The sequence below is a fragment of the Pteropus medius genome, unplaced genomic scaffold (genome assembly GCF_902729225.1).
Source record: "Pteropus medius unplaced genomic scaffold, Ma_sr-lr_union100, whole genome shotgun sequence".
In the NCBI taxonomy this organism is placed as follows: domain Eukaryota; kingdom Metazoa; phylum Chordata; class Mammalia; order Chiroptera; family Pteropodidae; genus Pteropus; species Pteropus medius.
The window spans coordinates 8637135-8662217 of record NW_024351543.1 but is presented as its reverse complement, the minus strand read 5'-3'; the positions used below and the strand labels follow the sequence as shown (position 1 = coordinate 8662217).

Below are 25083 nucleotides of genomic sequence, written 5' to 3'. Positions count from 1 at the left end.
AAAAAAAAAAAAAAAAAAGGCTGGAAGGAGAACACTGAAATGATGAGCATTGTTGTTATTACGAGGCTAGGATTTTACATAATTGCTTTTTCTTTCTTCTTATTTTCCAAGCTTCCTATTCACTATTCTGTGATTTTAAAATATTCATTAATAGATGCTGCAATTAGGAAGAAGGGCCAAGTTTCTCAGGAGAGTTAGATGGGGATGAAGCTAAGGTGTAGTAACCATGTCCTTACACACAAAAAAAACCTGTGTCATGAACACAGACTCCTCGTCCCGCATGCATCTCAGGCAGCCACCTCGCATCCCCCAGAGCAGGGACCACAAGGGAATCTAACACAAGAGAGGGGGCTGCCATGGCCATCCTCAATGCTGGAAAAGAAGCCTAAAGCTCAGCCCTCGGAAGAAGGATCTCTTCCGAGGAAAGGCAGAGCCTCCCATGCCCCCCACCCAAAGGGGGTTTGTGAATAATGTTTCCTTCTGATTGTGGGGTCCTGAAGTCACACAGACAGAGAGGAGGCTCGACAAACAAAACCCAATTCTATCCAGGATACTTCTGTGGAGGAAATAAGGAGGCTGCAAGGAGAAAGGGATCAAACAAGGTCAAGGTCACTGAGAGACCTGCTCTGATGAAAACATGTTTCAGCACCGCCGCCCCTCCCGTGGCTCCTCCCTCCAGCCCCACACCAGGGCTGACTTGCGTGGATATACCACAGAGCTGGGGCCAGGCCCTCAGCTCCCGACTTCCCATCCCACAGGCCCTGTTTCTTATATGAATAACTACCCCCAACTCATCTGCCTTGGAAATAGTCCCACCTCTCAACTGCCTTCCACAGGAGAAAAAGGAAGCAGAGGGCTAAACGGAAGGTTTCTCGAGAGCTGGGAAGTTCTCCCACACCGTCAATCCTCCCCTCCAGCCAAGGATTTTCACTTGGATGGTTTTAACTGCAGCTGTTGCCTTTCTTCCTGACCTTGCACGGACACTTTAAGAGTAAAGCCATGGGAACATATAGGGCCAAGCCTGGTCTAATCGGCAAAGGCTAACTGAGGAGTCTAGAGGGCTACTGGCACTGTCCTTCCTGAGCTAGAGCCAGTTCTGCACTCGGAGGCAGGTGTTTCACAAAATCATGGCTGGAGAAGTTTCTAGATAATGAGGGGAGAAAGCCTGGGCAGTACAATCCCCTCCCTTCAAGCAGTATGGATAAGGAGTCAAGAGGGGATAGCAGGATCAAGCCAAGTATTTTTCAGAAAGGACAGAACCTTGCAAGACTGTAGGAAAAGGAGGAGGAAGAAGCACAGAGGAAGAAAATCATTATGCTAGAAAGGGTGGGACAAGAGATGGAGCAGGACTTCAGAGCAGGTGCAAGGGGAGGGCTCCAGCCCCTTTCTCTGTAGTGGCTGATAAAGTCAAAGAGGGAGGAGGAAACAGATAAATTATGGACAGGAAGGCATTCAGCCTGCGTGGGGAACAATGTTCTTTAGGTGGAAAAGGAGACGACATCACCTGTCATGGGTCAGGGCGAGGTGCTGAGAGAGAGGAGGAGTGGACCACCACTCGGGACTGTCCCGGAGGATGAACAGCAGGACTGTGTATGATGTGGACCTAAGGGAAGGCAGCAGGGCGAGAGCTCTATCAAAAGGTCTGGCTGCAGAGTTGAGCGATAGCAGAACAGACCTAATGCCTGGGGTAAGCGGGGAGGGCCCAGCGAGGGTAGGAAATGTCCTGCTGGATGATGAGTTCCCAGAGAAGAGGGAGTGGCATATGATTTGTTCATCTTACATCCATCCTCTCCCAACAGACAGGGGAATATCAGAAAAAGTCAAAGGCAAGATGCTAAGGCCACAACAGACACACTAAGGGTCAGGGTCTTGGATGTGCATGGCCACGGTAGGGAGGCAGAAGACTTTGCTGCCAAAAGAAGCTGAGCAGCCATGATGTTGCGGCATTTGATCCACAATTGACATGGGTTCTGAAGTTACGGAGGGTAGTAAGAGATGAAGAATGAGAACCCCCTGCTAGAGTTAGTGTGTATTATGGAAGTGGGTCCCAGAAAGTGGGAGACAAAAGTAGCCATGTTTTGAAAAGGTTATAGAGACGGTAGCAAGATCTTCAAAAACGCCATTCCCTTGCTCATCAAATACCTGCTATTTGCCTACTCGTGTAAGGCTTTGGTGCTAGGAGCTACAGAATAAGAATGTAGAGACTAAAGAGAAAGGGGCTGGTTTGATGTTCTAGAAAAGGCACTGATCACCTTCCACAGAGGCAGGGGAAGTGCGGGCTCGGGAGGAGGCAAGGCCAAAAGCAGGGAAAGTTAAGGCTTCCCAGACTAAGGTGGAAGAGAAGGGTGCTTGTGTTTTTCAGGGGGTGTCAGGCTCCAGTTAGAGCAAGCAGATTAGAGTATTTTGGGAGGAGGACAAAAAAAATAACATTTGAGAATCATATGAAAAGTTTGGTCCATGTAACTATAGTTCTGCAAGATGTTAATGGATAATGTGATAGTTTTAAGGGAATGATATCGTTCTGTAGTTTGGGAAATGCTTTCTTGTGCTTGATGGACATGCATTTTAATGAACATGGCAGATCTCCAAGAGAGGGGCTATTATACACAGCATTTCCTAAACTTATTTGCGGGTAGGACACCGTTTTGCTTTTTGAGGACCATCTCATGGGGCTGCTGCTGTTCCATGGAACACACTTCGAAGGTCATGGGTCCAGAGTACAAAATATTGTGCCACCACAGCTTGGAATTTCCCAGGGAACAATGCTGTTATCTCCCACAACGATGCTGGTGGGAGACAGGTGACAAAAAGGGACGTCGGGAGGTGGCCAAAAGGAGGGTGTGCGTGTACACGAATATAATAGGGTGAAATGGGTCCTGCACAAGAAGATCGGATAAAAGGGACAGTGGGTGCTGTGAGTGGGAGGCATAACACACAAAGAAAGCTGGAGAGAAGGCAGGGGCAGAGGTGGGTTGTGAACAATGAAGCAGGACAGAGCAGGGCTGGAATGATGGAGGCTCCCTGAGGCACAGCAAAGATCCTGTCACAGACAAGTGCACACACCCACATGCAGAAGCTGCTAGGCTGCACGAGATTATTCCAAATGTGTGTCCCATGGCAGCACAGCTTCTCCTTACCCTGGCCGCTGACAAGGGAGGTGCCGACAGGGGAGGGCAGGCACGACCAACAGTTGGTTTCTCTGCTTACCACCTTCCGGCAGTGCTTTCTTCTCAGAAAGAAATACGCTTGCTACACTGCATTATATAATGCTAGGTTTCTCTGTTTTTGTCTTATTTTTGTGTTTTGTCTTCTAAAAACTCAAAAAACAAGTAGTTTTTTTAGTTGTTTTTAGTTTTTGACTTTTAGATGCAGCCAGTCATCTCCCTGGTACCCTCGGCATCCTTCCCAGCCACAGAAGGACAATCTTCCTTAAGCCCAAAAGCTCCTGGCACCAAGTGCAGAAGAAGAGGACTCACCCCAGGCTGCTTGACCAAAGTGGACACATGGCATGAGCGGCACACTCCCAGACCCCTGCTCCTGCTCTGGAAACATCTACCTGCCTCATACCTGACGAACTGCCTTCCCGGCACCTTGCTTCTGTGTGCTCCATTAGGACAACTCCCTGCACTGGAGAAGTTCTTCTCTAGAGCTGGCCAGGCCCTGCCCCGGGACTCCAACTGAATTCTCATGAGAAAAAAAACAAACAAACAAATGATGGACAGTCATGCAAGGGTCTCTATGTCAGTGTCTCTATTCATATGCACCAAAATGATATGGAATAGGATGGTACTCAGAGGCTATACATTAAAGCCAGGAAGGCCTCCAAGAGGAGGCAAAGTGGAAAGTAACTTGGGAAGAAGAGAAGCTTGGACTGGCAGAAGGTATAGGGAAGGCATTACAAGTAAACACCAGGCATGAGAGAAATGGGAGGATTAGCAGGATACCCAGGGAACAGGGAGGAGGACATCAGGTTAAATAGGCTCAGGACCATAAAGAAGAAGAGGAAAAGATCTGATCAGATTCCCCAGAGGGCTATGGGCCATGTCCTCAGAGCCCACCCAGATTATGAGCAGCAGCAAAAGTCAGAGGCCTGGCGCTGTCCAGTGGCCTCCAGGATTCCTACACAAGGTCTCACCCCCAGGCTCAGCAGGCACTCAGATCCAAGGCTTTGGGGGTTGTCTTACCTATACCTCTACCCATACTGAAATCGCTGCCATGTGATCCTACCAAGGGATCAGCCTGTGCTTCAACATCTTCAGTGACAGGGCTCACTACCTAACAGACACACAAGCACCTAACACTAATAGTGACAGGCAGCTTCCTGGTCACTCTCCTCTAACAGCAACAACAATAATAAAACACTAGCATTATTAGTATTAGTACTACTACTAACCATAATAATATGGAATGCATGTAGTCCCTTACAGAGGCTTACATGTTCCCATCACATACTCTGCCCTCACTTCCCACCCCCCGACACTCTGAATCACTGGACTTGCCTCTTCCCTCTGGTCAGGTGGGAGATACCTGCTGTTTGGTTTCTCCTCCCCTCTCTCTCCTCTCTCCATTTTGGCAGTCACCCATCAGCCAGGCCAGCGGTACCTGTGGAGTGAATCCCTGCACTGTGGGAGCGAACTCGCTCTTTCCCTGTGATTCTACTGCCACTCCTCGGAGATGACCAGGATCATTCAGAAGAAACAAAAGCTCAGGCCATGAGGCTTAAGCACTTGAGCATGTTTCTTTAAATGTGATCCTTGGCTACTCACATTGCCATTCTCCCAGCCCCTGACAGAGATTCTGACTCAGGAGGCCTGTACGAAGCCCTATATTTGGCACTTGGAGTAGTGCTGGTGCATCTTATAGTTCGGCTTCAATTCCATCAGGAGTTACCAAACTTTTTCTTTAAAAGGCCATATAGTAAATATTTTCGGCTTGTGGCCATCTGGTCTCTGCTGGAACTATTCAACTCTGATGTTATAATGACAAAGCAGCCACTGACAGTACCTGTAGTAGACGGAGCGATGGTCCCCAAACATATCAGGTCCTAATCGCTGGAACCTGTAAATGTTATCTTATTTGGAAAAAGAATCTTTGCAGATATAATTAAGGATCTTGAGATGGAAACATTATCCTGGATAATCCGAGCAGGCCCTAAATGCAGGTACAAGTATCCTCACTCTGAGGCAGAGGGAGATTTGACACAGATAGTATTGCAGGAGTCAGTGTGACCACAGAGGCAGAGATGGGAGTGATGCAGCCACAAGCCAAGCAATGCTGACAGCCACCAGAAGCTGGAAGAGGCACTGAACAAATTCTCCTCTAGAGCTTCTGGACGTAGCGCAGCTCTGCTGATACCGTGGTTTCAACTCAGGAAGCTGATTTTGTAATTCTGACCTCCATAAGTGTGAGAGAATTTCTTTTGTTGTAAGCCTCCAAATTAGTGGCAACTGGTTATAACGGCGATGGGAAACTAATACATTAGCTAAACACATTCACATGGCTGCATTCTGATAAAATTTTATTTACAAAATAACAGATAGCTGACATGTAGCAAAATACAGGCTCTAGTTTGCTGATCCCCTGAATTAGATAGTAAAAGGTCGAGGTACACAAGATGGGGTTGGAGAGAGAAGTCAGAAATAAATATTTGCAAGTCATTATTCAGAAAAATAAATAAATACAGACATTCACTTGAGTTTGCCAGGAAGGAGAAATAAGAAGGAACCAGAATGTTTCTTAATATTTTGCCTATGACCCACTTAGAGATGAACCCAAAAAAAACCTCTGGGAATTGTGAAGTGGACAGATTTCTCCAGGTGTAGCCTCTCTCAGAGGGGCTTCAGCAGCTCCTGCCAGGTCTGATAGGAGGTGGGCAAGATGAGGTGTATGTGTGTAGGGGGGTGGGAGGGTTCGAGGACACACATCTGTGGTTGTAAACATCCTTCAGAACACCCGGCTGGGACCAGAGCTATTCCTTCTCTTTCTGCCTACCTCTGTAGAGACAAAGCAGCTGCTCCGAGCACAACTTCCACCCTTACTTCTCTCTCACTAACACACAAAGAATTGAATGCCACACATGTGCACAGACAACTTTCTCTGGGTCTATTACAGAGGGAAGTTCACAGACACTCACCAGACACGAAGGCCACTTTTTCCTTTAGGATGGGAAGGACATCAGAAGCTTTCAAACCATCATTCCGAAAAGAACCTGTGGGACAACAAAACAGAAGGAATCAGGGTAAAAGAGGCCAGATGGCTGAATCGCTGGGTCCCACCTTCAGCTTCCCAACCTTGTCACAGGCCAGAAAGTTATGCCTTGTTCAGGCCATACAGCCTAGCCCAGAACAGGAGAGGGTCCACAATGGAAAGAGCACTTCCACATGATGCCAGGCCACAAGGAGGACCAAGGATGAGGCCTCCCTGGTCCCTTTTAGGGAGAAGACAGTCCATGTCACCCCCCACCATATGTACATACACAAAACTCCATGCCCTGGAGGCAACATCAATAGCCTTGCTGCTGTGAACTTGAAGATGGGGGCTTTTTAAAAAGTCATTTTGTACATCTAGTTCTAGCACAGTGTCTGGTACACAGTAAACATTTAGCAAATATCTCTTGGACAGGTTAATTAATATCGAGATGGACCACAATGCCCTAAATAATTCTATTTGCCCGTCCTCTGTGTGACACAGCAACTGTTAAGTCTTTGCTTCACAAATGGGAAAAGGGAACCACAAAAAGTCTCCAAGTGGGAAGAAAGTTGCACGCAATACCCTTCCACACTCTTCTCTCTCCCCTTCAATTTCATCATCATCGGTCCAGGAGGTAAGAGACACCAATCTCCTGAGAAAGAAATGTACTCCCTTCTTCAGCAACTCATTCTCTGCCTAACTCTGGCTTCTCTGTTGGAAAGCTCTTTCTGGGGTCTAGCTGAGTTCCTGTTAGGGGGTTGGAGGCAGAGGCCTGGGGCTCACACAGAATGAAAGATAACAATGTGCCTCGAGAAACAGTAGCCTCAGGATGCAAAGGACAAACCAGCCCTGGTGAGATGCGTGGGGAGGGAGGACCCAGCTTCCACATGCACACATACAAAGCCCCAGGCCAGCCCACCGTGCCTCTATCATATAACCCGAGAAGCTCACAAGGACTCTCAGGAAAAGCCAGCCCACATTCATACCTCTGCTGTGTATCACCACTGGGGACATGGCACAGATGGACCCCGGAAGAGAGGCAGCTCTGTGTCAGCTCAGTGAGACAGAACCAGAGACCACGGACAGCCCCTCTAGTGCCTTTCTGTACTTGGCTTAAGTGCCCTGAGGACAAATCTGACAATCCACAGGGGGAGCAACATGCTGGGCAGGCCAGTCCCACTCAAGGCTATCTCAATCCCTGAACACTGACTATTTCGAGAGATCCAAAAATGTTGGGACTTTTGGCAACAACCCAGAATTAAGATCACTAGTAAGGGAAATGAGCCCATTGCACACTCACCAAAAAGAAGAGATGTGTCCCCAGAATACCAGTTACCATGGTCAGACATCATGCCCTAACCCCAAACAAACTTCCTAAGTGTCTCTGACGACTTCACCTACTTCTTCTTTTCCTTTTACTAAATGAAGACAGTGAGCCTTTTTATTCATCAGTTGCTTCTCTTCACAAGTGGCCCATAGTCCCCAATGCTGGAGTAACCAGCTGCAAGGCTCACTTTAAGAAGACTGCAGGCAACGGAAGAAAAATCAACACCATAAAAAATAAAGTTTTAACTATAAGCATTGTTTTGTACTTTCTATCCTTAGTTTCTACAGATCTTTATGCTCTGACTTTACCTCCCGATACAAAATGTTATTAAACCTCACTAATAGAAACTAATTAGGATCAATGTAAATTATTATAGAAATTACAAATAGATACATATGTTTGTTTTTTATCTTCATGCAATAAAGATAAGTTTCAGGTTTCCTAGTAAAAAAAGAGTCCTACCAGGCTTTACCAACTAGACAAGGATCATCTTTAATTAATATATGAATTGTTTGTGAAAAATGATGCTTCTGCATCAAAATAGCATATCTTCATATATGAAATATCTTTCTATACTTCAGTACTAAAACATTCTTTCCTATATCACTATGCATACTATTCATTTCTATAGAAAAAAATTAATATGAAAATCTAAACCAGCCATCTTCTTCCAGATTACTTACAATTTCAAAAATAGCAAAGACCAAGCTAACGAGATTTTACTGGATAACAAGAATCCACATAACCCTCTTCTCTCCTAAACTCCTGTCTTATTTTTCCACTGCTCTTCCTGTCCTCCTCTACTGTGTTAAAGTTACACAAGAGCTCTAATTCTACACAGTCCCTAGACCTTAAAGAAGAGTTTGGAGTTTGCTATAACAGAAGTAAAAGGTTCCCCATCCTACACCCTCTTTGTTCCTACCAGTGGAAAAGGAGAGTGAGCTCTGAATCTCACCTTCACATCCTATTCGCCATGCCTGTCACTTCCTTCTCCCCTCCAGACTAAAGGACCTGAGAGGAGGGGAGCAGCCTGTCCATGCAGCTTGCAATCATGGGCTCCGGGAAATGTCAGTATATTGAATTGGGCTGGTCTAAGATTCCTAGAGCTTCCTCTTTCCAGGCCAGTGTCTACCCCCATCCAGTTCAGACCAGCGCTGCTCTATCTGCCAGGTTGTGCCTACTGCACAAAAACCTAAAGTGTCCAGATTTACAAAATCCTTAACTAGGGGATAATCATTTCTAACAACAATAACAAGATTTTTTGCATTACAAAAAGAGTTGCTCCAGGGTCTCTTTAAATAAAAGCTGCCTTAGTGGTCTGAATTAATTTTTATTTGCCCAAAATTGAATTACAAATAACTTTTTAAAAATGTATGTATTATATAAAGCCAAAGAGAGCTAAACTAATTAGTCTGGCAGCTCAGAAGTTGGTGACCTTGCGTAGAAAACCTATTTGAAGATCCTGTGGAGCAGTTCCCCCAGGACTCTTGTAAAACCAACTGTCAGAATCTATAATAAAAGGGAAGTTCATTGAATGTTAACTCGAACAGGACCGATAAAATAGCAACATGTTTTCACTATCAGGTATATGTCTGGGTAGACTCATAATAAATATTCAACAAATATTTGATGAAATAGTAAGTAAATGAATGAAAGGCTAACCCTTCCTAAAGGGACTGGCACAAGGTCAGTGGCCTCATCTGTCACACCGAGTACTGGAGATCTGAGTAGATGATCACCAGAGTACCAATCAGCTCTAATAATCTGAGGCTTTTCAAACCTTTTCTTCATATTTATTGGCCGTTAAGATCCTCAAGTTATCAGATCAATATGCTTCGAAAGGAAGTTTGGGAACGAATTCCCTAGGGAGATTCAGTGTACTTTGGGAAGATAAAACAACTCTTTCCTGGCCTCCCAGCCCATTCTTTCCCAGGAACCTGTTTTGGGATCGTGATGCTTAAGGTACATCACCCCACTTTGCAGGTAGCCCAAGTTACCGAAATGAGAGACTAGTGATGAAAGAACTGAACTTCTGTGAGGCAGACTTGACCTGCAATTGCAATCTCTAATACAAGGTATATTTGATAGCAATATTAGATTATAAACTCTAGACCAACCATACAGCAGCTTCTCTCTCTAAAAGAAAAGCCTGTTGAAGCAGTAAGCCCCTTGCTACCTCTAAAGGAAGCCTGAAAAGAAATAAGAGCCCCTAAACCCTTGGAGTTACTGCAAGGGGGAAAAAAGAACCAGAGGACACCCTTATGGTCCTGACCTAATGTGAGTGCTGTGCTTTCTCTTAAGGACAAAGGCATGCTCCACTGGCGTTCAGCGCCAACCTTACCCCATTCACGTCCTGCTGCTGGCAGAATTACAAGCCTGCTGTTCTCATTAATTTGCAAAGTTGAAATGCTCTGCATCTACTAGGGAAGTAAAAATTACCACCGTCACATCCCCAGGATCTCCACTGTGGGTCTTTTTCAAGCCCCCCTTTTGCATCCTCCTTGCTCCAAATGTATTATGCTTCCCTCACCGCTACTCGTTCTCTTCAATTTTCATAGTCACCATTCTCCATGCAGAAAAATGCTGATCAAACTCACTCTGGCTCCCAGCCTGTCTGCAGCCCCACATGGCAACGGCAAGACTGGCCCTTGTGTCATAGTTCCTGTCTCTGGTTTTGTGGCTCTGGGATGGCAGTGAGCCTCCCACAGCAGCTGGGTGTGTTGTACTCCATGCTAACTTCATTCAGAAAGCAATCCTGATTTCTACAAGCAAAGAAACAAACAACTAAGTGTTGAACATTTGGAGGTGCAAGCTGCCAGGGTACCCATGGATTGTTCTTTACTTCCTTTGGTTCTTAGGCATACCCCCTTAATTTACACTTATTTAGAAGTTACTGTGTAAGTATTCTAATGTTGCTTCAAGTGGGCCTGAACCCTGTTTGCCCACTGAGATGGCAAATTTCCCAGTGCTCAGGTCTCTGCCTCCTTTTTCCACTCCACCCTTGTGGTGTCCAGCATGGGTGCCTCGATCAGAGAGGCACTGAAACACTCATTGATCTGCCGCACAGAAGAGATCTGGCTTATGACTGAGTTCCAAGAGCTTGTTATGCCAAACCCTAGTTTAGGCATTATTTGGACAGGTTCCTATTCCCAGAGTTATTGCTTCATCAATTCTTTATTGAGCATGTATTACAGGCTAGACCTCCAGTTAGGTTTTGGTGATACTAAGACAAAAAAGGAATGGACTCAGTTCTCCAGGGGGCTTCCAGGCAGAGAGAGACAGAAAGTATACAGATAGGATAATGAGCTGTTATCAGAGATAGGACATTACCTGTACAGAATGTAAGGGGCTCAAAAGACTTCCTAAAGGTGAGTCCTAAAGCCTTTCTACTCAAAGTAACAAGTATCACAGGCTAAAGCCTTGCTAGAAATGTACAACCTCAGGCTCCACCCGACTTATAGAATCAGGATCTACACTTTAATAAGAAATCCAGGTGATTCATATGCACATTACCTATAGAGAAGTGCTGTACACTAAAGTATGTCTTTCTATTCCAGAATTGCCTCAGAGGCAGAGATAGATAAAAGTATCCTTTAACCTCCTCTAAACAGACCCTCTAAAATCTGATCTAATGCTATTTATTACCCCTCCCACCTATATCGTGAGAATACCAGAGATTCAGCCATTACCCTATAACCCATCACTCAAATTCACCTCTGTAATAAAAAAGCTATCCGGAAGATGGATAACTTCCCCTTCCACGGTATTGAGACTGGACCATATCTTGTTTTTTGGCTGTGGGAATGTTTATGAATGACCCCTGTCCAAACTACTCAGAATTTTGGTAGCTTCAGCCACCTTTCGTGCATCAAATATTGTAATTTCACAACAAATCTTCCCCACTACTCTAACCCTCAGAGCCCTGCCTTCCTAACTCTCTCAGTACCATAAATACTGTCACTCATCATTTTTACAGATCAAGACGCCATCTCTGAGCCAGGCCTGGAGGGCAGAGGAGCCAGTCGGTTTATGCCTCTTTATCACACCTGCACTCCCACCCACAGGTACAAAGCCCAGAACGCTGGGCAATACTGAAGGGAAAACAGAAGGAGGAGAGGTACCCCCACCCCAGGGAGCTCCACATTCAATGAGAACACAATGCTCATCTCAGGCAATTCTGTCCCTTGGAGGGGAGAACCAATCTCTTCCCTCTGAGAGTTTCCAGCCAGATAAAATACTGAGTGTCCATTTCCCCTGATACGAGGAAGCTACCATACTCTGTACAAAACACCAAAGATTCTGAGACTCTGATAAAGACCCTCCCATCTTGCCCTCAACTTGGCTGCCCTATATGCCCTATATCCTGATTGTTGGTGCCATCCACTGAGTTACCCAAACAGAAACCTGGGTGGCATCCTAGACTCCTCCACTCTTATATGCCAAGTATTGATTTAGTTGTTCAGTTCTATTGATTCTACCTCTTAACACTCCCTCTAATCCATCATTTCCTCTGTACTGTTTCCCTGACCTCGAGTCAAGTTGAGATGTCCCTGATGGTATCTTGTACTCTATTACTCCTGAAAAGCATTTCTGTGTTTTCATTCTACTCCCCACTAACTGATCCTGACACCTGAGGGTAGGACCACATTACTTGTTTTGTTATCCTAGCATCTAATACAGTGCCTGTCACCCAAAAGGGGCTCAAGAAATACTGAACTAAACCTAAGCATGCACAGATTCTAAGCAGACAAGGAGTAAGGGCGGTGAGTTGGAGCTGATTCATCAGGGCAGCTCCCCAGAGGAAGTGATCTTTGAACCCTATTTTGAATAAGGAAAAGGCCATGGGATGGTGCTCCAGTGTGGAGCACTGCATGCCAAAGCAGAGAGGAAGGGGCAAATAAGCTGCATACCAGAAGTGGGGAGAGCTTTACTGGCTGAACAGAAAAGCAGAGTTAGGGAGTGATGGAAAGGAGGGCATGGAGGTGGTAGGTGGGCTCTGTGATCTGAACCTGATCTCTCAACAGGGTGGGCTCCTGGGAAGACAACAGCAAAGATGTGGCTGCAAATGCCTTCAGAAGCTCGGAGAGCCAGGACTGTGTCACAGCAAGGGTCAGAGCTGGGTGGAATCTGTCTGGTCCCAGAAGAAGGCTGTGGCTCCACAACAGAACTGGACCAAGCAGGCTCTGACCCCAACCTCCATATCACATTCTCCTCTGTCATGGCCCCTGCTGAGGTGGGTGGTGGAATACAGGGGCAGGGGGCACTGGAACTTTGTCTCTCTTTATCTTCTCCTTAAGTTCCAAGAGAGGCAAGAAGAAGGTTTGTCTATGAGGCACCTCCTGGGAGCCTGCCAGGCCAGTAGTAGGCAGAGAGTTTGTGTAAGATCCCATGAACATGCAACATAGAACCGAAGCATATAAAGGGAAGAGACTTAAAGTCCTGCCTGTATAGGTACTAGGTGGGCAAAGCCCTTGGGAAAAGACACCGTCAGTGCAGGAGAGAACCTATCAGGTAGAAGCAATAATCTTCATTCTCCTCATGGTCCTTTCTCTCCTTCCCCCCTTTCCTATATTAACACAAGAGAAGGAGGGAGAGGTGGCAAGAATGAAAGGGAATAGGGCAAAAGCAAGAAAGAAAGCACTGGAGAGAAAGATACACACACAGGTACATGCAGATGAAGGTTAATGTCTCCTCTTTACAGACACTAATGAACTATTAAGGAAACTGCCTGTTGGAAAACTCCTCCAGCGACTATAAATATGTTCCTTGGAGCTCTTGTTAAAATAACTACCACTGAGGCAGGACATATGTGTTGAGAAGAAGAAATGAACCTGGCAGAAAAAGAGACTAGGCAGCTTTCTGTCGGCAACAGAATGCATGGCACAATGTAGAGATCCACTGGCCCCTTCCCAATATGGGGATCCTTTTACCCACTGCGAGGCCGACTCCCACAGCCGACCCTCACCACTAACACCACAAATGTCAATATAGCCCTGGTAGCACCCTCCTTCCTTGAATGAGCTGCAGCTATGGAGGTGGGACAGTGTGGTAGAGTTCTATTCCCTGGCACCAGGCCATGGGACTTCTAAGAGGAGGACATTCATGAACTTCTGCTAACCTTATTCAATACAAAAGTGGAGAGGGGAAAAACAAAACAAGGGCTCCTCTTTGGCAATTGCTAAATACTAAGCTTTTCTAAGCAAACTGACAAGACCTCATGCAATGTGAGGCAGTAGCTAGGAACATGATATAACAGCCAGACTGGACAGTCTTTACACTTAGGAGAAGCAATGTCTATCTTCCCTCAACTTTGACATGCATTTGAATGTCACTCCTCACAATGGCTCTTTTCTGTCTGTACTATAGTGAGTTGTGTACCTTCCCCCGGAAGCCTTCCCTAACTCCTCCCACCCCGGGCTGGACTGGCTCCTCTGTTCATGAATTCATAGGGCAGGCTCCTCACTGTCATGCCACCTCCACTGCTGCATCTGGACCCCTCTCTAGACTCTAAGCTCCCGAGGGCAGGAACTGGGTGCTTATCTCCATATCTGTAGTGCTTGCATACAGCTGGTGCTTAATGAGTGACCCACAGACCAACTCATACTCATCCACGGTGCCGTGGTGCCTTCCACACAAAAAGCGCTTAATAATTGCTGCGCCTCTTCTTCCCTTGGTCCCTCTCTGTGCCTATTTCTACCCCCACACCTCCATCTTTCTCTCACACTCTCATGTGAACTCTAACTGTGGTCAATTTCAATATTAACTTTCTAAAGTCAATATTAGATATAAAGTCCTGGCTAAAGGGCTACTTTTGAAGAGCAGAAATTTGTAACACTTACCATTGCTAAATTAGCTCCATTAAAGATTACTAATAATTAGCACTTTAAACATGTGGCTAACACCTCTCTAAGCCCAGCTAATAAGCAAACCGTTTCTGTTTATTCTTCACAAGATTTAATATTAGCTTGAGTTGAGACCTCAGCTGCAATACACACAGGCTCATTCATTCTCCCTCCCTCCCCAGAAAAGCTGACATCATTCAGCGTACTCTAGACACAAGAAAACAGCCACTTGAGTAGTGATTATATCTACCCATTACTTTTTTTAAAACGGATTCTTTATTAACGGACCCAGTTACTTAAAGTGTTCATACCTCACAGATGGTGGCGGTGGTGGTAGATTTATTGTCTTTTTGTTATGTTGAGCATTACCGTAGTATGGGCCCATGAAGTACCACTGAACATTAGCCAGTGACGAATTAGTCAACAATGGATCTGAACCAACTGTTAAACATTAGCAATATATTTGCTTTTATAATATATTTAGAGAGAATTAAAAAGGTACTCAGAGGCAAAAGGTATATGCTGTGGAAGTTCAGACATATGAAAGTCTTGCTCCTTGTGACTCTCGCTGTCAGTCCCCTGCCCTCTTCTCCAGTATGCCTATCAATAGTATTTTAATTTTAATTAATTTTAGTTTAATCAGGGCATAATGACTTTAGTTAAAGATGAAATTGTTTATTTGAAAAGCTGGTTTTGGCTTCTGTCATTATGAAAGCCACTCTGGCAGGCATCCAAACATGAAATGGCCCAGAACCTTCCCAATGCCTCTCCCCTCTCCCCTTATTCCTTATGGCCAGAAATTCAGGTGTAGGTGGCATATAGCAGCAACAGCTGACTGCAGAGGTCAGAGCAGGAGACCCTCATCAGCAGCTCCTCGAGCAGTCCTTCTCATTTCCAGTCCAGAGCTTCTCCCTGCTCCCACCTCCACGTCCATCAGTGGAAGCGGTGCCACAGTGACGTATCAGGCACAGACTGGACACAGGCCCACCACAGACATGGAAGAACAAGGGCCTAAGTAATAACCAGTTTTGCATAACTACAGCCCAGAGGGTGAGAAAGGCCCCACCCACAGGTCATATTGTTGAACAAACTTGAGCAAGCTAAAGCACCTCCCACTTCAAGAACAAGCTTGCTGCTGTCCTTGGTCCTGAGCTGGTTGTGTAGTTAGTACTTGGAGTGGCTGCTGTCCAGCCTGTCCCAGGATTAGGAACCACATGAAAAAGAGGCAGAGAAAAAAGAGACATTTAAGATATAGCAGGGAGATAAACAAATGTGAAGAAAGTGTTGAAAGGACACAGACTGGAAGAGATTGCTGGAGAGAATAAAAAGACTTGTTCTGGTGCTGTTTTCAAATAACTACAGTAACCAAGAAAGAAAAGTCTGTGCATAACACGCACGCACGCACACAGTTCTCTGATAGAAATGACACAGCATGAATTCCGTATGTCTCCCAATACTATGTTTAGGTTTCTGAATAAACTGGCTGACCATATCTGAGGTGGATGGGTTGGCCATGAAAAGATTCCTAGAGTTTTAAATCTCTCCTTAAATTATTACTTTGGGTATTTAAACATTGCCCAAATTCAGTTCAATAAATATTTATTGAGTACCTATATGTGACAGGCAAAGTTCCCATCACCATGGGTACAATAAAAAAAAAATGTAGATTTCCTGATCTTAGGGGACTTCTTGTTTAAGGGGAGAATTAGATACATCAACATGTAATTTTAATATCATGTAAGAAACACAGTGATAGAAGTACATACATACAAGAAAATCTCAAAGGGATAATAAAACTCAAGCTCTAAGACAGTGTCTAAAAAGTGGAAAGCTAACTAGAGAAGAAGCAAAGTGTTACAGGATCCTCAGCAAGGTCTTGGACTCGACAGGATGGTGGTGAATATTAAAGTCTCTCTGGTGGGTTTAGGGGAACAGAGAAGAGGAAAACAGTGGTTTTTTCCCCTCTGACCCAGACCCTCTCCAGAGTAATAGAGAGATGTGTTTAATGTTTGCCGGAGAAAAGCAATAAAGTTCCCCTGTGGACCTAGCAAAACCAGGAGCCAGCATAAGCTAGGAAATGACCAAGATCTGGAGAGAGTCTGACTCGTGATGCCTGCTATTTCTTTAGGAAGGAGAATAACCATGTCAAGTGCTAAATAGGAAACCAGGAGTAATTTGTATATCTCATGAAGCTAGAACCCTTCTCTAGAATTATGGAAAACAAGAAGGAGCTGGGAAATGTCTGCAAATCGATGCCTAGGTAACCCTCAACCCTGCTCACCAGGGATATACTAAGCCACACATCCCAGGAGCACTTGGTAAACCCAAGCGGGCTTCCTAAACTTGCCTCGAAAATGAACCTCATGCAACCTCAGAGAAATTATTGCATATATGTCTATATGTGTCCATTTTTCTGAGAAGACAATCTGTATAATTCTAGTTTTTATCAGACTTTCCTAGGAGAAAATGGCCCCCTAAATAGTTGCGAACCATTGGTCTAAAGCAAAGTCAAAATGAGACACTATAATTTATCTCAAGTTCTAACCACTAGATTCTATCATTCAGCATCTGCTTCACTCATAGCCCACTTTCTAACACTCATGATTGGGGCCCAATACTGTGGTTGGGCTGGCAGAGAAAGTAACTAGAGAAGAGAAATGATTTAGCTTCCTTAGCTTGGATAAAAGGAAGCTGAGGCAGATGGTGGGAGGTGAAGGCTGCATACAGGATCCTGCTGCATACAAGGATAAGCTTAATCAGAGGTAATTCTCTCTCATTATGGAGTTACTGAGGGCTGGGAGAACTGAGGTTAAACATAAAATGAATTTTATAGATGCCATGACAGTACTTTTCCTGGAAGCCTTCCAAATTGAAGGTTCCCCTGGCCTCTAACCCCTGCTAGACAACCTGACTCCTCCTGGATCCATGACGGGTTATGGTCACGATTAGGGCCAGCAGGATGAGTCTGCAAACTTATTTAACGAGATCCCTGAGAGGCTGGACAAGGCAGGATGAGGAGGGGGTTCTCAAGTGTTCCCAGTTGGGCAGCCACAGCTGAGCATGCCTGGACACTATTTGCTCAATAAGCCATTTTCTGTATGAGATGGCAAGCTCTCCCAAAGCAGGCACATCCTGAGAGACAGCCCTGAGTAAAACATTTAGCTGTGTGCCCTTGGACAACTTACTTAACCTCTCTGGGTCTCTGTTTCCTCCTCAGGTTACGACACCTACTTCATAGGTGATGATTACAGGAGAAAATCTATTTGAAGGTACCAGATACATAGCTGAGGCTAAGTTAACATAGCACTCCTTCCCTTTTTCTTGTTCATCTTAGTAGCTTTAGCACGGGGATTGGTACGTAGTAGATGTTCAATAATAAGTGTTGATTCCGTGAATGAACAAATAAATGAATGAGTGAACGAGTAAATGAATGGAGTAAATTCAGAAAATAACAGCTAAAAACTGCCTCCTCATCTTCCTACTACATACCTGTAAGCTACACTGTTCGCACTCTGTGTATGTGGTTCCTTTCTTCTCCCCAGTCCAGGCTGTTCAGCAAGCACTCTACACAACTCCTGTACCCCTAGCCAGGTTCCCCAGATGCCAAGGAGAGTCTCCTGTCCCCAAAGGGAGACTAGCTACTGATCAAGCTTATTGAAAACTTATCGCTTCCCCCTGTATCCAGAGGGCTATGATCACAGGCACTATCCCCTCCACACACACACACACACACACACACTAAACTCTATATGCTGCTGCCTATAGCTAGCACACCACATTCCTTCTTCCCTGACTCCTCTACCCCACTGCTCTTAAGAGGCTGAGTTCCAAACAAAGGTGTACAGGTCCAGACAGCATTTCTGAAAAGTACCCCTACTGAAAATGCATCCAAATAGCAGAACGACCATCTGAGATGAGGTAATCCCAACATCTACTTGTAGGTAAAACCTTCAGAGCCCCATGAGGAGCCCCAGCTGCCTGCAGAGTGAAAGAACAAGAGAGGCCTAAGGAGAGTCTATGCCCTGGGGTCTTTTCCTTGGTTGGCCTTGAACTGTCCAGCCAATGTGAATGGGGAGTTCACAGAAGAAAAAAGGTTACGGAGGTTGCAGAGGTCAGTGTGGGGGCACAGCGAATGGCGAACACAAACCCAGGTGAGTCTGACCTCAAATCCACCTGCTCCATACAATCAATGGCCTCAAGTTGCTAAAATTTTCTGTTCCATGATTTCTGAAACTATTTTCTCATTAATTGTCTGATACTTAGAATTTTCTCCAGTAATCTGAGCAGACTACCTCCAAGAGGCTGGAATACCTGGTCCTCCTTGCTCTTATCCAGCTCCTTGAAGAAGAGGAGTCTTTGCCATAACCGGGGAGTTGAGAGGGTGCCCTGTCCATGGATGAATGTGCACATGTACTCATACCACAGCTTATATGTTAAAGATTAGAATAACGGTAAGGTGGAGAGTAAAGATGTTTATTATGGCTTTGTACTACTGAAAAATCATGCCAAACTTAAATGTTCAACCATAGGAGATTGGTAAAATAATCCATGGTATGTCTACTCTATGCAGCCGTGAAATATGACACTGTACATAATTAATATGTACAGAATAATTAATGCCACAGGAAGCACGTTAAGTAGAAAAAAACAGATTATAACACTGCATATACAACCTTATTCTGTTTTTACATATACTGGTGTATGTGTGTGTAAAAACTACACATATACAAGCACACAGTGGTTATCTCTGGAAAATGCGATTATGGCTGACGTTAATGTTTCTTTAATGTTTTTCACTGTCTAATTTTTATTTATTCTTGAAATAATTGGAGAAAGGCAAATTTCCTCCTTTGTATATTAGTCTTTCATAAACAAGATCTTTGCATAACGTTCAGGCACTTAAAAGTTTAAGAATTAGGTTGTTATGATACCATTTGAAAAGAGCATTTTAAAAGAATATTTTAAAAGCAAACTTATTTAAAGTTTAGGACAACTGTGTTACGCAGCTGTTCAGTCTGTGATGTGATTCCATGGCAAATAAAAAATGGCTACCATTCATCATACATAAAATTGTCTTATAGCTAAAGGAATTAAAGTCCAAAGAAGTTGTAAAACAAAAATTAATTTTTCATTAAATGTCATTTAAAGATTTGCCATGTATGCAAATAAGGTTTATCTCAGGAATGTAAGACATTAAAGAAGATTCAAATAAAATAAAATTCAAATATTGGCTTAAAAAGCTAAATATTATAGCAGATATCTGTCGAACGAATCTCTAAGTACCTGTTATGTGCCAAAGGGATTTTAAACTACATTTCCACTTGGTGGAATAAATGGATGAAAGTAATTAAACATTTTTGGGAAAAAAGATGAAAAATGAGTTGGGCTTGCCCTACTAGATATTTAAAAATATATATTTAAACTATAGTTATTAAAAGGAGGAAAAGACACAAGAATTAACATACAAATGAATGGAGCCTGATTTATAGACCTAACACACACCTGTCATATTTAAGAACCTAATATATGATAATGGAAGAACCCAACGCAATTGGGGGAAAAGATAAATTATTCAGTAAATGGCACTGGAAAAAAAATGACTATCTGAAAAAGAAAAATCAAGTTAATCCTCACAACTTCAAACCATACACCAAAATAAATTTTAGACAGATTAGAAACCCAATCTTAAAAAAATGACATTTAAGAAAACTCCATAAGAGAAAATATGAGTGAATATTTAACTTATCCCCAAATGAGAAAGAGCTATCTAGGCATGAAAGCATTGAAAGAAATTGGAAAGGAAAATATTGATGGTTTTGTCAGTGGAAAATTGTAAACTACACATCAGAGTATAAACAAAATTTAGAATGTAAATGACAGGCTGGGAACATATTTACAACAAATCTGACAGAGAAAGGATTAATACTGTTCCTTTGGAAAAACAGGCAAAGAATATAAATGTACACTTCCAAAAAAGGAGAAATAGCTAATAAACATAAGAAAAAGTAGTCAACCTAATTATTAGCCAGGAAATGCAAACTAAACAATAAGAAGTTTTAAAATCCATTAAATTTGCAGAGATTCCAAAAGGCAATAATCCTCAAGGCTGGCAAGAGTCCGGTATTAGCCCTGCCTGCCCATATCTCTGCTGGTGCAAGTAAAGTTGCAACAACCTTTCCAGAAAGCAGTTCGGTAATATGAGTCATGAATAAAGATACTACGCATAACCAGTGACTAGTAATTTCCCTTCTAGATGTCTACCCTAAAGAACTAAGGAAAAATAAGGACAAATATTTGAGGACAAAAGGTTTCAAGCAGCACTTTTTATTGTGGTCCCAAACTGCAAACAGCCTAAACTCCAACAGAAGGGGATGAGTTAGAGAAACTTGAGATAGCTATAAATGGAACGAAATTGGCCACTGAAATGTTTATTTTTGATTAATTTATAATTTCATGGAAGAATGCTCAAAATACATAAAAATTAGGATACTAATGATACATGTACTGTATATGTTAGGTTGAATCATATGAAATTACCAAGACTCAAGTGGTTTTTTGCCTTCAGAAATAGCAGTTTGGTATTATCTCAAATATGCAAATAATATATTTCTTGGTTGTAGAATTATGGAGATATTTAATTCCTTTCTTTATGCTTTTCTATAGTTTTCAAACTTTGTACAGTGAATATGTACTAAAATTTTTAAGTTGTAGCATTACATGAAGACCACACGACAAAACATCCAAAACTCATATCTATACCAAACCACCTCTCTGCTTTCTCTGTCTGGATTTTACAGTCCTCTGCCTCTTTGATCTCTCAATCTCCATGCTCTTCATCTCTATCTCTCTTTCAGTTTGTTTGCATGTTTTGTAATTTGTTCTTTGGGGTTCATCACCAGAATAAGAAGCAGGGCCCTAGAAATGATCTGACTTGGGCTTTTGGTCCCCCTTCCTCCAGGAAGCCTCCCCAGACCAGGCACCAGATATTTTTATTGCCCAGAAGTGGCCGGCAGAAGTACCATAGTCAGGAGAAGTATCACAGAAGGGGAAAGTAGGCAGCCTCCTCATCAGGTATCTTTCCCACTGGTTTCACTGCCAATCCTCTAAAGCTGGGACTGAGGTTCCCACCCCTGTCCTGTGGTGGGCTCATAAATAAAAGATAAAGGCCCACAGGCTTGGGAGAGGACAGCCAGCAGCTTGCCTATACCAGCATACTGGTAAGAATCAATCCCACTCACCCAGCCTGACATCTTACTGTGCTCTATGTTCTTGTCGGATGTCTGTTGGAGTCCTCATCCACAATATGATGAGGACTCATAGCTCTTGGTGACATGTTCTCTCCAGAACTTCATGACTGTGCAACTCATGGAGCTTCTGGTCCCCATGGGATGGCAGAAAAAAAAAAACACTAGACTTGGAGTCAGATGACCTGGGTTCAACTCATACCAACTTAGCAACTTTGGGGAGGCTCCTCCTCCGATCTGCCCTCAATTTCCTCAAGTGGTATGTCAATACTACCCCAGTAAAGATTAAGTAAATTCAAAGTAAAGCAGTTGCCAAACTACAAAGCCCTATACAAAAGGAAGGTATTAGCTATCATGTCTGCATTGTAGTCTTTTTGTGGAATTAGGGGTTTTATGCCTTTCTGATCTTGAAGCAAGCCTATGCTTTTAGGCTCTAGCTAAAGCCCACCCATTACCACCACCATCATCACCAACTTCAGGGTATTGGTGACCATGATCAGAGAAAGCCTGAGTCGTCCCATGTCTACCTGCACCGCCCTGGTATCTCAGAGGGTCTGAGGCCATAAATGTGCTGGTTGTAACCCTGAACTCTTGGCAGGCATTAGTCTACAGGGCAAGTGTGGCACTAGATGCTGGGTAACTATGCGGCTATGTTCTCAATGGGGGAAACACAGGGAACATGGCTCCCAATGTGGGGTGAAGACTATTCAAAATAACCAAAGGCGTTTCTCTGAATTCTTATATGTGTAATTGTCTCAGCACACCCACTAGGACATTCAGACAAACCAAACCTGGGAAGAGATGCTCAGGTCTTTCTGAAATGTCAGCCTCAATAGAGTCCTGCCACCTCTTCCAACCACTTTCTCTTCTGATAACTGAATGTAGCCCTGCAACTCCTATGATGCATAATGAAATGGATCGCACCCCAGAAATGGGGCCAGAGCCTCCACCTCCCACATCTTCCCCCGCCTCCAAAATAAAACATCTCTTTCCCTCACCTTCTTCTCCCATTACCCTCATCCAGAAAGAACTCTTAAATGTGCCAGTGGTTTTACAAAGAGCCCATGCCAGTGAGTTGAGCAGAGACAACAACTTTCCTTTTCCTCAGATCACTGAACAAAATGCGCCCCCTTCCTGGAAGATCCATCAGGGGCCAGAACCAAGCGGAATGCCAAAGCTAGAAAGTCCTTCTAGAAGAGCTGCTAGTCCTTCGTTTTTAGGAAGGGAAACTGAGATCCAGTGAAGGGAAGGGACTCAGGTCTCATGATGAGTCTAGAAACCCAATCTGAGTCAAGCCTTCTCTGCTTCATACCACATGGCCTGAAAAGTATGCCCACTGTAAGCACAGTCACATTAAAATACAAGTATGGGTAGATAGTGGTTTGGAGCTTTGCTTTCCAACACAGGAAGAACACTGGGTCCACGAGGCTACTTAAATTCCAATTAATTAAATTAAAGGTTCACTTTCTTGGTTACATTTGTCATGAAGAAGTTAACGAGAGACACAGAGAACATTTCTATTATTGAGTAATAGTTCTCTTGACAGTGCTAATCATTTAGATGGATGGTGCTAATCATTTAGATGGACAGATATCCTTCAAATGGTAAGTTCCCTGAGGGCAAGATCTATGTCAAGTGCTCCTTTGGAATGTACAGGGAACATTCTTCATATGCCATAACCGATACTGAATGAGTAAAAAAACTGTCTATAATACAACCGGTAAGGGGCTCATCCAGCAAGGAAGAACCCAGAGTCCATGAAACACAGATCTGCCATCCAGGAGAGCCACAGAGATGGCCATCTTTGATGGTCTAAGCACATGAGCCTAGGAATAAAACAAGTGATTTTTATCTCCTCGCCTTGTTTTTTCAAAAAAATTAATATCACTATTAATTTTTGAAATCTGATCAAATTCTCCAGTGGGAACCATAGCTTTAAGTTATTAGCCGCCAAGCCTCATTACATGCCTGTGACCCTCTGTCACTTCATGAGACAGCGGTGCCAGAAGACCAAGAAATCTAAATGAGAAGGGAAAGCCTCAGGTCCCCTACTGGGAAAAAAATCTTCACTAAGTAAGAGACTCAACATTTTCAAGAGGCTGTTTGAAAACTTGTCTGTGTGCTTATTTTGCAGAGTCCAATCACCCTCTATCAAGGCTTTTTTGTTAAAAGCTAAAAGGTTACACTGGAAATCAGGCTGCCATGCTATATAGCAAGAAACCAACCTGCTCAATGGCTTTTGAAGCCCACAGACCAATACATGGCAAGGTGAGAAATCACTCAAAAGACTAGATGAATGTTCTATCAAGGAAAAAGCCCTTCGCAAACAGGTTTGACTTGTTCTGCTCTATTCAAAATTTTGAGTAACCACCTGATTAAGAAAATTCTTGTGAATAATGAGTTTTAGAAATTTCTGGATATAAAGCATCCAATAAAGACATTCTTTTTAATATAAAAGATCATTTATTTAAAAGAGACCAAAGAGGAGAGAAATTAGCTGCTTATAGAGGCCAGAAAAAGACCAGGCCCTCTAGATATTTTGAACACCTTAAGTTCAACCTATACATGAGACAAGAAAAAGAACTACTCTGGATTCTATGAGCTCAGAGTAACTCTATGTTTAGAGCTAATAAGCTACTCGATGAATACTCTATTTCTTTTCTATAGGCTATGGGTGTATTTTTCTATTTATTCACATCTTGTAGTATAAAATCATTCATGTTGTTATTTCAATTTAAGACATTTTTCTTATAACAATAAAGTTCTCCCTTGCTTTTGGAATGCCCTAGCCCATTTTCCACATGAAGGATTCATCAACACCCAACTTAAAAAAATGTTACTTAGCATCACTCTTCCTCAGTTTTCCCTTCTACAAAACATAAGCAGCACCAACCTCATAAGGCTACTGTCGGGATAAACTGAGATTATGTGTCTCCCTTGTGACTATTAGATATTAAGTGGCCAATAAGTGCTAGGTGATGGAGTGAATGAATGAATTAGTGAAGTGTCTGAACTGTGTGATTGATTTGTCACTGAGCTCAGCTGTACAAACCTGGAAGCAGCCAAACTGCAGAAACCATTGACAATTTAAGACACAATCATCCACATGTTGTCAGCTTCTAGAACTGAAGACACAATAACTGGGAAGAAATAAGCTGTCTCCAGAGAACATGCCTTGCATGTTCTTCAGACTACATGCAAAGATGAAGACATTACAGTTCTCATAGAAAAAATCTTCCCTTCAGCTCTAAAATGTTATGATTCTGTGTTTGTACAAATGAGAAGAGAAGTCTAATTATGCCAGTTTGGGGGGCTCTAGGATTAAAATCTTTTCATTAAAATCCACATGTAAATTTGGAAGTGTTACCATTTGACTGGGGCCCAGGCACATAAAGAGCAACTGAGTCATGGCTGTGGTTTGTTCCACAGTAATGTTGCTGATGTGGAAAAGAACACTAGACTAGGAATCTGAAGACCTCGG

The 25083-nt window shown here is 43.5% G+C and overlaps 1 protein-coding gene across 5 annotated transcripts in view; it reads right to left on the bottom strand.

Annotated features, from left to right (window-relative positions):
- The window catches only part of LOC120586721 (kalirin), a 434187-nt gene that overhangs the window by 247946 nt on the left and 161158 nt on the right, over positions 1-25083 (bottom strand). For all 5 annotated transcript variants that reach the window (XR_005648786.1, XM_039843223.1, XM_039843224.1 and 2 more), the window contains exon 2: positions 6134-6208. Coding sequence is in view for 4 of the 5 variants with exons in the window: in XM_039843223.1 (XP_039699157.1) it covers positions 6134-6208 (75 nt within the window). In the remaining variant the exon portion in view is untranslated. The remainder of the gene's footprint in view (positions 1-6133; positions 6209-25083) is intronic.